Here is a 12108-nt window from a genome sequence, read left to right on the forward strand (position 1 = left end):
TTGCAAAACCACATTGCAAAATACCAGATTTTTTTACAGCTTTATTATTTTAGTACGGCATCTTAGGATGCACTTTTTTCTGCCCATCTCGCTTTCACCGTGTTCACAAATCACAATCGTCAGCAGCGTCATCACCGCGCAGGAGTGATTGAGTGAAATTTTCCGACTTTTTCTTCGCCGTGAGCACATCTCAGGGCTCGCTTGGCGCTGCTCAATATCCACAAAATTGTGCTAAATGAGTGTGAGATTTTGAGAAAATCCTGTTTTCGAGCGCAAGAAATCGTTCGTTGTTCACCAATAATATTTACCTAAACAGTTCGACATTTTTTTGTGAGCGCGTTAGCTAAAAATCACCAAACACGGAGTCTGGAATCGTTCCCTGTTCCTCCGCCATGGGGCCACTGGATGTAAAACCCTTAATCGATGAGAGTTTTGATCTGTGTCATACATGTTTGTTCGCTTTTTCAGAAACCAAAAAGTGCGTCCAATGAGCAAAAGGAGGAACTGGTTAAAATATTCGAAGAGTACAATCATCGGCCCAAGCAGGAAAGTGCTGAAACAGATTACAAAGAGCGTCAGAGATTTTGGATAGAGGCCACCCATCGGTTGAACCAAATCCCTGGCGGAACATTGAAATCTACGGCTAAGTGGGTGAAATATTGGGCTGACGTGATTATCAATCTGAAACGAAAGTGCCGGTTAGTAGCCGAGGGAAGATCCAAAAAGATTGGCCCCAACCCGCTGGAGATTCGGATACTTACGGCATCAAATTGTTTTGATGTGCTGGACCAGTGGACTAAAGCACTATCGTCGGATACCATCGTGACTTTGGATGCAGCCATGGTTAACGACCACGAAGAATATTTTCCGGACGATACCGGTGTCCAGAAGGAGGAGATTGTCATCGAGCATTATGCCGACGACCAGTTAGATGAGGAATTTGTCACCACCTTTTCTAAGCCCATGGTGACCGTACACGACCAAGAAACAGTTACTACCGAGTTGGAAATCCGGAAACCCACCGCAGAAGAAATAAAGAACATGGCCGTGAACGCCACTATGACCACGACGGAGTACGTGGAATTGACCGCGTCCGCCCTTGAAGGGACCAGCGAGTTCCTGAAGCCAAAACCAACTCGACCTGCCGAGCATGAGAGGCTGCGGGAAGATCTGAAACGAACATCGGAGAAGCTGGAATCAGTGATGAAGAAGCGACGATTGGATGATTCCAAAATAGCCATCGCACAAGCGCTGACCAACATGTCGGCCGCGATGCTGCAGCTATCGAATGGTCTCAACGATTTGGCCAACGCGCTCACAAACGATGCAATCTAACGGTACCATCCGACTGTCGATTGTCCGAGATCGTACCCAACGCACTGGGTATGATTAGGTCTTTACTTTTAAGGAATTAATAATATTGTGTGGATAAGTTGTGCAAACAAAAATAAAATTTTATTGTAAGTACGAGTGGTCACATTTTGTCAATTTCCGAACATTGTAATCCATCATTGTTTAGTACCATTCAAGCACGGTTTTCAAAACTACAAAAGGAAACGACTGTGAAAGGTTCGTCATGGATTTTTAGAATGTATGTATGGCCGAAAATTAAAATGTTTAATATTAAAGAAAATTAAGTCAATAATTAAATGAAAGAAGTAAAAATCGTAATTTCTGCTCTAAAGTGGAGTTAGATCAAATTTATATGTTCTGTTTTTTTTTCGTCTTTGTAAATGCGTAAAAAATCATTCGTCTCTTTAGGTACATTTAGCATTCACCGATTTTTTCGCAAAAAGTTGCATTTGGCGCAATTCTGTCCCATTGTTTCCTATTGGGAATTGGCCAGAACGAACTATGGGTTTGAATACATTTCTTCTTCGTACATTAGAGAAAGGGATTATTACGGCTAGATTTTTTACTTTAGCTTTTAAAAGTTACCGTGGACCCCCGATAATTTGAACGGTACCTCATTCAAATTAACGGGGTTCATTTTTAATTTGAACTTCTGGTTACTCTATAAGCATCAGAAAAACTGGTTTCTGGCTGCTCTCTTTGCTTGTTTGTTTTGATTCTGCGTTCCATTTCACGATGTTCCATTTTTCTTCTCTCGATTCCACGTGGTAAATGACGTTTGAACCATTTTTAATTTGAACGATGTTCAAACTAACGGGGTTCAAATTAAAGTGTTCAGATTGAAAACGGTCATATTACCGGGGGTCCACGGTATATAAAAGTAAAGAGTTAGCCGCAGCTTTTCTGTAAAAAAAATTGTGTCCATTTGCTAAAATAATTGATGTGGCAAAGATATTGATGGTTTTTACTGTGTTTTAATCTTTCAGTTTTGGATCTATGAATCAAATATCGAAATTAATAAATATTAAACAGTCAACAGCCGTCAACATGAAAGTCGATTTGGTCAGATTTCAAGGATTTATTTAGTACCGGCCTTTATTTTGGATTCTACTGCACCGTGGAGTGAAGTGGAATGAACGATACCTTATTACGGATTCCAAGTAAGTGAAACAACTGCTATTATGGTTTCTACTCCACCTCTATTCTCGCTGCGCAGAGTACAGAGTATCCACTTCAATGTAAAAATTACTAAATACAATATTGCTTGTATAAAGAGCTCTAAAAGAGCTACATAATTTCCTTAAATAATTTTAAATTGGAAAGAAAAGGAATGGTGTATCATTCAAAAAGTCGGAGCACTAAACAGCATGCATGATCATGAAGGTGGCCCGCCCTTAATTTCGGAGAAAAACGCTACAAATATAAACGATGAACCTGATAATCTAAGTAACTCATAGAAATGTTTTTATTTCAGCTCTCTCGACCTCTACAAAGCTTTTAATTTTCATGTGTATCTGTATCTGTTCTTATTTGTAAATTTGTTAAAATAGGAAACAAATCAACCTTATTTTTCCGATTAGCGAATGCGCCATTAATCGGTTTCCATCATATGACCTGGAACGAACAAATGAAATCAAATAGTATGCATTAGTAAATGTGCCAAATAAAACGCTACAGAAAAAGTGAATTTTGCAATATTGCTATCCCAGATTTTTGGTCCAATTCAAGCGAGATCGATCTGCAATAAAACCGAGCGTCAATACGTTTTGCTCACAAAGAAAATCATTCATTTTGGAACCTCCTGCTGTATATTGTCCTGTCGAACCACGCGTATCCGTTGCCTAAAAAGAATAAAAAATATCGCAACTGAACAAACGTTTCAATTTACCATTGAAGTTGAAATCGCCCGTTATTTGCCCCGACTGCAGCATCCTGGTTAACCGTTCCACCTCGTGCAAATTCGTGGCCCGCTTGATGGCTTCTTTGATCCTCTGAATGTCGGCTGTCGTCGCATTTTGAACCATCGGTTTATCCACTGCCGGCATCGCAAGCTTCGCCTTTCTCATGATCTCTCTCTGCAGCTCTTTACCCTTCTTGCTTTTGAACAGCTCCTTGGCCGCTTCCCGTTCCTTCAATTTGATTTTTCTAAAATCCAACAGCCGCAAATTGGGAAACCGAAAAGCCACATATTCTCGGTAATACTGTTTCGTTGAGACGGGATTCGTCAACAACGAGAGGGTTTGCAACTTGGGCAGTTTTGTGAGCGGTTCTAAATCTCCAAGCTCTTGAACGTTGTTTCCCGTCAGTATTACGCTTTCCAAATTTGGCAACGATTCATGCAGAGTATCAATAACTCTCCTAAAAAATTGAAGCAATGTAATAAAAGAATTTTATTTGTTATTATGAATATTCTGCTATAAATTAAAAACTGGAGAAAACAGTGTCTCCTCTCCTCTTGTCTCCTCTATGAAGATTTAATTAGGACTTACACAATCCGGTTATTGTTCAGCAGTAAACATTTCAGTCTAGGTAAATGTGGAAATCCATCTAACTTGCGAATATCGTTATCCGAAAAATCGATCGTATCAAACTGATCCAACGTTGCTCCCATGTTTTCGATTTGTGGTATTTTGTATCCTGCCAAAAGTCCAAACATTCCGCTCAAAATGTTAACCTCAACACATCTTTGAGTCATAAACATCACTTACCGCGTAGATCTAATTCACGATCCCGACAGGGATTCATATACTGCATTGATTGATTAATCAGATCCGGCGTAAGTTTAACCATTTTAGTTGAGATTTACTAAAGAGGAATGATATTGATTGAATCTCGGTTTGTATTTATTCAGGTAAAAACTTGAGAAACGCCGCATTCACTTTTCTATTTTTTATGTGACAACTTCGACAACTTGACGTTTACCTGATGCCATCAGATCACCCATCACACGCAACGCAGTCTCGCGGTGAGATCCGCAACCGTTTCATGCGGGTGGCTGGCCCCAGTGCAAATAGTATGCGAAAAGACTCATGGGTCTGTTCAAATATTACGTATAACGCAATAGGGGGTGGGGGGTTGTTTGATTTTTGTTACGCTTTGTTACAAAAGATATTTTAGTTACTAGATAAAGATTGTCGCTTCGGTTCCCTTTGTTCTCCTGTCCGGAACATGTTGGGTACCAAGCTGTCAAATCGTATGGATTTTCCATCTTTGACAATAAGCTACCCTATCCTCGCCAGCAAAAGATGTTCCGGACAGCGACGACAGTGCCAATCTTTAATATAGTAACTAAAATATATTTTTTTGTTACGCAAAATATAGGAGGTGGGGTTCTTCGAAATATTGTTACAAATTATTTGCATAGTAACAAATTATTTGCATAGAGAAAAAATATTTTAAAAATTGAAAAAATATTCATTATGTTTGAAAAAGCATGAAATATAATGGCTGGTGCAATAACAGTTTATTGATTCGCTCTATGAGGGGTTATGAGAAAACCGGGTGGGCTGATGAGATGTGGTCCAAGATAGATTTTACACTGCTGCTGGGGACACCATATCCGCCCAAAGTACAGCTGCCAGTTGTAGAAAATGTTTCTGCTTGAATTAGCCTCTGCTGCTGTCATCGATTTTCTAAAACATGCAATTACGTCAATACCAACAGCACAATAATCATTTGCTTCCAGCATCACTTACCGCTATTCCGGGGAATCTGCTGATCACAAAAACAATCGTAACTGAACTTTAGTACCGGAGAGTGCAGGAATTTTATCGCCGGCCGTCGGCTAAATGCATGTCAAATTTTGCCAGATCTTTCACGATCGAGAACGGAGTTTCAACCAGCGAAAATCATTGGGAAGCGAGCTGCGCAGTTCTTTTAAGGGTGCTCCGCCTTCTGCTGTTCCTATAAGGATGACAGAGGAAGTGCCATGAATGTTAGAGGAGCGGATCTTTATTTAAACTTACCTATTGACCGGGTGCATGCAACGGCTGTAATTCCATGGGTATCCGTATCCGTTAGGTCGGAAAGGTGTTTATTTATTCGTGCGCTAAGGTGAAGCTAATTGTAAATAATTTTAGCTTATGAAACTTCGGCAACTTCCCCAAAACGGATTTATTGGTCTGATCCTGGTTTTCATCTGTCATAAGACGAGTTTAAACAATCCCATTGAATTCCACCACTTAATTGTATCCTGACAGATACGTATTTCGACCTCAACAGTAAGGCCGTCTTCAGTGTCTTGTACTTGACTCGACTCAAAATCAAAATAATTTTCTTATCTGGTTTTCATGTCAATTTTTATTTTTTCACCCAAATATGAGTAAATTAGTTTACCCATATCTTGGTAAAGTCATATTACAAACCATTTGAGTGAAATTGCCTGATTTTCTCAGTACAATTCACTCATAATATGAGTAAAGTTTGCAGTACCCAAAAATGGGTGATTAAAGTACCCATAAATAGGTAAACTGATCTAAGCGTGTACACAAATGACCTTTATGTGGTGAGTTATTCTTTGGATTGACAACCTTGTTTATTCTGCAGGGCAGTTTGTATGTTTTGACCTTCCTAAAGATTTTTTTATTGGCCACGCAAAATTTGAACAACTTTTCATAACAATGACCAAAGTCTTTCGTTTTTTCATAGCAACAAGCCATAAATATGCTTATTGATCTGTACTGATGAAAATGTCAACATTCCATCAAAGTTTTGAGATATTATGATTTGAAGTTATTGCCTCAATATGGGGACACTTGATCCCTCATTAGTCTTCCATACAAAAATTTGACGAAAAAATTCAAAAAAATATAAATCTGCTCTTAGGCTTCTAATTTTTTGTAGATTTGACGGATTTGATGAAGGTTTGGCAGGAAAAATTATTTATTGCGTAGATCTCATAGAAAGGGGATCAAGTCTCCCCAAATTTTAAAATAGCATGTGCTGTCGAATTCAATAACAAAAATCGTTCATGTATACGCACAGCAACTCGATAATTCCGCGTATTTTGAAGGGAAAATATTTAAAAAACCTGAGGGCACCTTTCTAATTTTATCAAAGCAAGTTCTTGGAGAGGGATCAATTTCCCCCGAATATTTTCAAAGTCGATTTTTGACAGCTCTCCAAAAAATCGATTGTGTATCAATAACAACAATAATTTAAGGACTGTAATACATCAGTGAAGTTACATACTATATTTCTCAGAGAGTCTGTGTGGAAATCGCGTATGTTTATTTACTTTTGGCTGTGATACATCGGAAATCAAAAAAAGGGATCAAGTCTACCCAGTCTCCCCTAAAGTTGCACAAACCCCCATATATTTTTTGATGGTTGATGGTGCTCAATTTGGCGCTTCGGTCGTTCGTGTGTGATATTGTTGGTCGAATAAATTGATTGTTCGTGCCGTTGTTGGTAAAATCTGATGAATGTTTGAATAAACGAGAAGTGGAGTCAATGTTGGTCAAACTGCCTGACCGTGTGTACGTTACACGGAAGCTTGAGAGTACACGCAAAAAAAATATCGCAGTCAAAACTACCATTCCGAGGGTTATTTTAAGAATATGCACCGACGATTTTCAGCAGAAAACAAACCCGTTTGATTTTACCATGCGCGCAGTAAAAATCAACTGTGGCCCTTGCGGAATGTTGTCACTTGAACTGAAACAGTGGTGAATTTGTCTGAAACCATGGTAAAATTTACTGAAATTCCATGGTTGTTTTGAAAACAGAGTGTAGTCTACGAAATAGTAGTTTCTACCACGGAATTTTTTTCAGTGTACCCACACTGAACCAAAACAAAATCCCGAAAGCATCGGAACATTGATTCGCTCAAGCCCTTTAACGAAAATCAGACGCTTTTCGGATGATTGTCAGTTGGCTGCTTCTGAACTGGATGAAAATCATGCATATGTGAATCATCCATATTGCGTACACTCTGAAATAAATTAAAACCAAATAGTATAAATTTCATGCTAAATCGCTATTTGCCTGGTTGACCCCAGCTTCGATTAAGTTATGGTTATTCATGGTTAGTATAACTTTGACAAAAACGAAGTTTAGTATAATATAGCTATATTTAATATAGTTTAACTTATATTTATTTATAAATGGTATCCAGTTTTTTGCGCTCGATAATGGCGGCCGAATGAGTGCCTTTTTGACATTCAAGAGGTAGAAAATATTTACATATTTTAATCAATGTAGGCCTTGAATCATTGGAAAACATTGGCACTCATCTGTTATCAACAAATATATGTATTTGACATGTTCCATTATATCATTCAAGGAATTGGTAATTCTCCTATGGATTTTTGGTCATAATTTCATTTTATTTTCTAGCATAACTGCAAATTTACAAGCATGTTTCTGCTTTATAAGACCTACTTGAGCAGAACCCCAGAACCCCCTGATTCACCGGAGCGAGCTTGGGAGCGAGTCAACGGCGGTGGGGTGGATATGACTCCGTATCATCGAATAATGCCGTAGGACGGAGGTCTCGATCGGCTATTCACTGGCGTCGGTGATGGCGTCTATTTGCGATCCCAATGGTGGCCGCATGGATGCTAGGAAGGGTTCACGTTCAGACGGGGCACGCGGCAGCAGGTTTGATAATACCGGAGTGCAGAGGATTACGACCCTAGATCGTATACCTACTTTCGGGGGCTCCGTTTGATGGACCAACGTAGCTAGATATACAATTCAAAGGCACGTGAATTACTAAGGAATGGCAACCTCCGAATATGCGGGGCGCTATAATTGATCACCTGCACTTCAGATGCACAAGAAAAACTCGAGGCTAGTTTAGCCACAATAGCTCCATAACTTTCTGGTTGGAAATTTGGGAAAATAAAACTCACTACAGCTCAACTCAATCGTCACTGAAATGTGCTTTTCTTAGGTCAAAAATTCCTATTCTACTATTTTGATGCCTCTCGAGTAAACAGTAAACAGTCGATCCCTCATTGCTTTTATCTTCTTGCATCCTTGAACTGGATCAATGGATCTCGTCACCCACTAGGCAACCAAATAATGTAATCGAACATGGTGCGCCTCGCGCATATATCGACTGAATCATGCGCATCAATATAAAACGACCGTTGGAGCTCATGAATCCACTTCACAATATGATACCTGTTGGGAATAGTCACGGACCTTCCCAACATATTCTTTACTTCACCTTTTCAAAATTGCCAGTTTAACCAACAATTAGTTGAAACTTCTTAACAATACTCTATTTTCCCGTAATCATGATTTATTTGTTACCCGCCCCGGTAACAGGCTAGTAGTGCCAAGTTGACCAAGAATCAAGGTGGATAAGTGGATAAGCGTGGGAAATACAAGACGTGCCTATCTAAGTACATGCAAATCAGTGAAAATAATGCTCAAAAGCCACCTTGAAAAATTGTTAGATTTTAGTAAGTCGAGCGTAGTAAATCCATTCTGACACTTCCTGGCTATCGCCTCACTCAGGTGTCTAGTTGCAAATTTTCTTTCCCTTAGAAAGGACTGATTGTCATTATCATACATTTATCGATATCCTATGGCTTCTACTCTAGGAATAGTTATTCCTAGAAAATACAATAAAATCATTATAAAAAAGCATTATGAGAGTATCAAACCCATGAACAACGTAAAGGAAAATTTTTGATTGGTATTCTGTCTGTTTGTTGATACCGGGTGAGTGCCAATGTTTTTTAATAAGTCAAAGCCTGCATTGATTGAAATACCGTGGACCCCCGATAATTTGAACGGTACCTCATTCAAATTAACGGGGTTCATTTTTAATTTGAACTTCTGGTTACTCTATTTGCATCAGAAAAACTGGTTTCTGGCTGCTCTCTTTGCTGGTTTGTTTTGATTCTGCATTCCGTTTCACGATGTTCCATTTTTCTTTTCTCGATTCCACGTGTTAAATGACGTTTGAACTATTTTTAATTTGAACGATGTTCAAACGAACGGGGTTCAAATTAAAAAGTGTTCAGATTAAAAGCGGTCATATTACCGGGGGTCCACGGTATGTAAATATTTTCTACCTCCTGAATGTCAAAAAGGCACTCACGCGGCCGCCATTATCGAGCGCAAAATACTGGATAAGATCCCGTTTTTTTGTTAATTTTTGTTCTAAAAATAAGAAGAAAAAGCATTGTGCAAAATTGTAAAATAATGTTGGATTATTTATTTAGAATAATATTTATAAATATTTATAATGTTTGCCCAATGGATTTACATTTTACATATAGTTTGCTGTTGAACGGGAATCGCTAGAACCAGAATGAACCAAGGCATGCATAATATTGAAAACAGAATCCGTTGCGGTGTCTATTAATGAAACTCATTGCTGTCTGTGGAAGGAAACCGGACGAGAATTGAATAGTTGATGTCGTGATTCCGTGATTTCTATCTGCGGAAATTTTGGAAAAATATAAACAATGTTAGAAATGTGGATTATCCCATGCTAGGTAAATTACAAACCGCTGGCAAAGTTGACAACACTCCCTCTAATTCCTTCACACTTAGAAATTATGACCGAATTCGGTTGTATTTTTAACCGTACTAGATCGGTTCACCATTAAAGAACCGAACAATCGTTCAAAGTCAAAATTGTTTTTAATTGAAACCCGAGTTTCGGTATAATTGGAAATAATTTGACAGTTCAGCATGTTAGATGAACCGAACACTCCGGTTAACCGGTTGCCTGTACGAGTTCGGTGCACTAAAACCGAGAAAACTCGGTTTCAAACCGTTTTGACGTATATCGCAACCGAGAAACTCGGTTGACATATCAGTCGTGCAGTCTAGAAGTTAAACGTCAGCCATTTTTTTAATTGCGTGCCTAGAAGTTTTTCTCGCAGTTTTTCAATAATTATTTGAAAAAAAGTAAACCGAAGTTATTATTCGAAAAAAAGTAAACCGAAGAGAGGAAAATGAAGATGAAGAGAAAGAAGAGTGGCGTGTTTGAGTGGATATAGCGAGGATATAGGTAAGAGAAATTATACATGATTTTTTTTATGAAACACCATTTTTTTTCTAATTCCAGGCAGACGAAGATTTTACTAGAATAATTTCTAGTTGATTTTGCACCCTGTTACAGGTTTATGTTGGTCACTATGCAGTTGGTAATTGCCGCAGCGTTTGAAGTGTAGTTATGTGGTGGTGTAATGGTTAAATTTTATTGAATTCATGCATTTTTAAAAGTAACATGAATTTTTACGTGAGATATTGTTTGATATTATCAATTTCCCACCTTATCGGCCGCGACGATTTGAAATCGTCGCAAAGCAAATCATCGCCGAAATCGTCGCCAGCAAAAATGGCCATAAGATCTGTCAGATCAACTGTGAACAAAATTGTTTGATTTCAATAATCACATTATTTCCCGAAATTTAGTACTATTTTTCATGCATATTTTCATAATTTGGCTTTAAACTACCACAGATTGAAAATAATGATATTGGCGACGATTTTAAAGGTGCTTAAAAAGTGATCGGCGCGTTTTGTTACCAGCGAAACTGACAATATTATGCTGAATAAAAGTAATGTTGATAATTGAATAAAATGAGCGTATTTTCTTATAATTATAAACATCAGCTTCATAATAACCCTGCAATATCTATGGGAACCGAATTCCGTTATTGTAACCGAACTGTCGGTTTATTTGACATTATTCGGTTAAATTTGAAAACAACCGAACAACCGATGTTTTTTTAATGAACCGAGTATTTTCGGTCGTTTTGACAGAAAGGGCTTGTTGAATAGCTTAACGACTACTCGGTTGTTAACCATTGAACCGAGCAGACAACCGAGCGTTCAGCAGATAAAAACTCGGTTAAAATTTAACCGAGTTCGGTCAAAATTTTTAAGTGTGTTCAAATCTTTTTCCACGAACATTTCTCCACTCTGTAGTAATTGATTATATGATGAGCTGTAATGAGGGACCGACTGTTTACTTTGATGACATTTACTTCCAGGGTGCAGCAGCAGTAAAAAGTGTAGACAACAACCACCATGTTTACGGTACTCGTCACTGAGCGGCGATACCAGCGTTTCTATCTGTGGTGTTAAGCCTGCTACTCTATGTTATGAGATTTTCACATTTTTCACCATGAGCTCATGGAAGAATGGTAGTTGGAAATCGATAAAATGTATGGGAAAATCAAGTATTTCACAAATTTATGGAAAATGGTGGTGTTTTAGAAGAAAGTAGTGATAAGGAATGAAGTATGAGGTGAAAAGATTAACTCCTGCACTTAGTTTGCACTAATTAGTAGTCTACACTGCCAAAAATATCTATATAAGATATATGTGTCGTCGTTATAAATTTTTGCAATAGCTCCACCCTAATATAATCGATATAGAACCACACATAAATTAAATAATTGCTAATTCGAGACCACACATAAAGTTTATTTGGACATATATTTTATTAGTAGTTCGCGTGGAGAATGGTTATGTGTGCGCTGATATACATCATAAGTTAAATCTATGGATTTTTGCCAATAAATATGTGTGGATTTTTAGTAGTGTAATAGTGATGAAATTTCGATTTTACTACCATTGAAAAAACGCCATCTCTTGCATTAATCGTTTTGTCTGGTACCTTATTAATAATAAATCACCGCTGTAAATTTTACTGTTTGATAATTGGCATGTAAGAATGTAAGAGATTTGTTTCTTACCGTGATAAAATAATAAAGTTTTTAGCTGCAAGCAAAGCTGGATCTTGTTTGAAGCACGCCATTTTTTTCACTCCGAACGACA

General features: G+C 38.1%; 2 protein-coding genes across 3 annotated transcripts; one reads left to right on the plus strand and one right to left on the minus strand.

The window, feature by feature from the left end:
• The first annotated feature begins 105 nt into the window (after window positions 1–105).
• On the plus strand, window positions 106–1470 carry LOC134204084 (uncharacterized). Its single transcript, XM_062678913.1, has 2 exons — window positions 106–407; window positions 469–1470. Exons 1-2 carry the CDS (start codon window positions 393–395, stop codon window positions 1333–1335), a joined length of 882 nt encoding a protein of 293 aa, XP_062534897.1. The 5' UTR covers window positions 106–392; the 3' UTR covers window positions 1336–1470.
• A 1326-nt stretch (window positions 1471–2796) lies between these two features.
• Window positions 2797–4294, minus strand: LOC134204086 (probable U2 small nuclear ribonucleoprotein A'). 2 transcript variants are annotated; one of them, XM_062678916.1, is made up of 5 exons: window positions 4276–4294; window positions 4062–4158; window positions 3843–3990; window positions 3152–3711; window positions 2956–3091 (listed from the first exon to the last, which is right to left on the minus strand). In XM_062678916.1, the coding sequence occupies exons 2-4, from the start codon at window positions 4141–4143 to the stop codon at window positions 3195–3197; spliced, it is 747 nt and encodes a 248-aa protein (XP_062534900.1). In that variant the 5' UTR covers window positions 4144–4158; window positions 4276–4294; the 3' UTR covers window positions 2956–3091; window positions 3152–3194. The 2 variants fall into 2 exon arrangements, with proteins under 2 accessions (XP_062534901.1, XP_062534900.1); XM_062678917.1 differs by lacking the exon at window positions 4276–4294 and having other exon boundaries at window positions 2797–2967; window positions 3242–3711; window positions 4062–4263.
• Between the last annotated feature and the right edge of the window lie 7814 nt (window positions 4295–12108).

This window comes from Armigeres subalbatus, unplaced genomic scaffold, assembly GCF_024139115.2.
Source record: "Armigeres subalbatus isolate Guangzhou_Male unplaced genomic scaffold, GZ_Asu_2 Contig382, whole genome shotgun sequence".
Taxonomy (NCBI): domain Eukaryota; kingdom Metazoa; phylum Arthropoda; class Insecta; order Diptera; family Culicidae; genus Armigeres; species Armigeres subalbatus.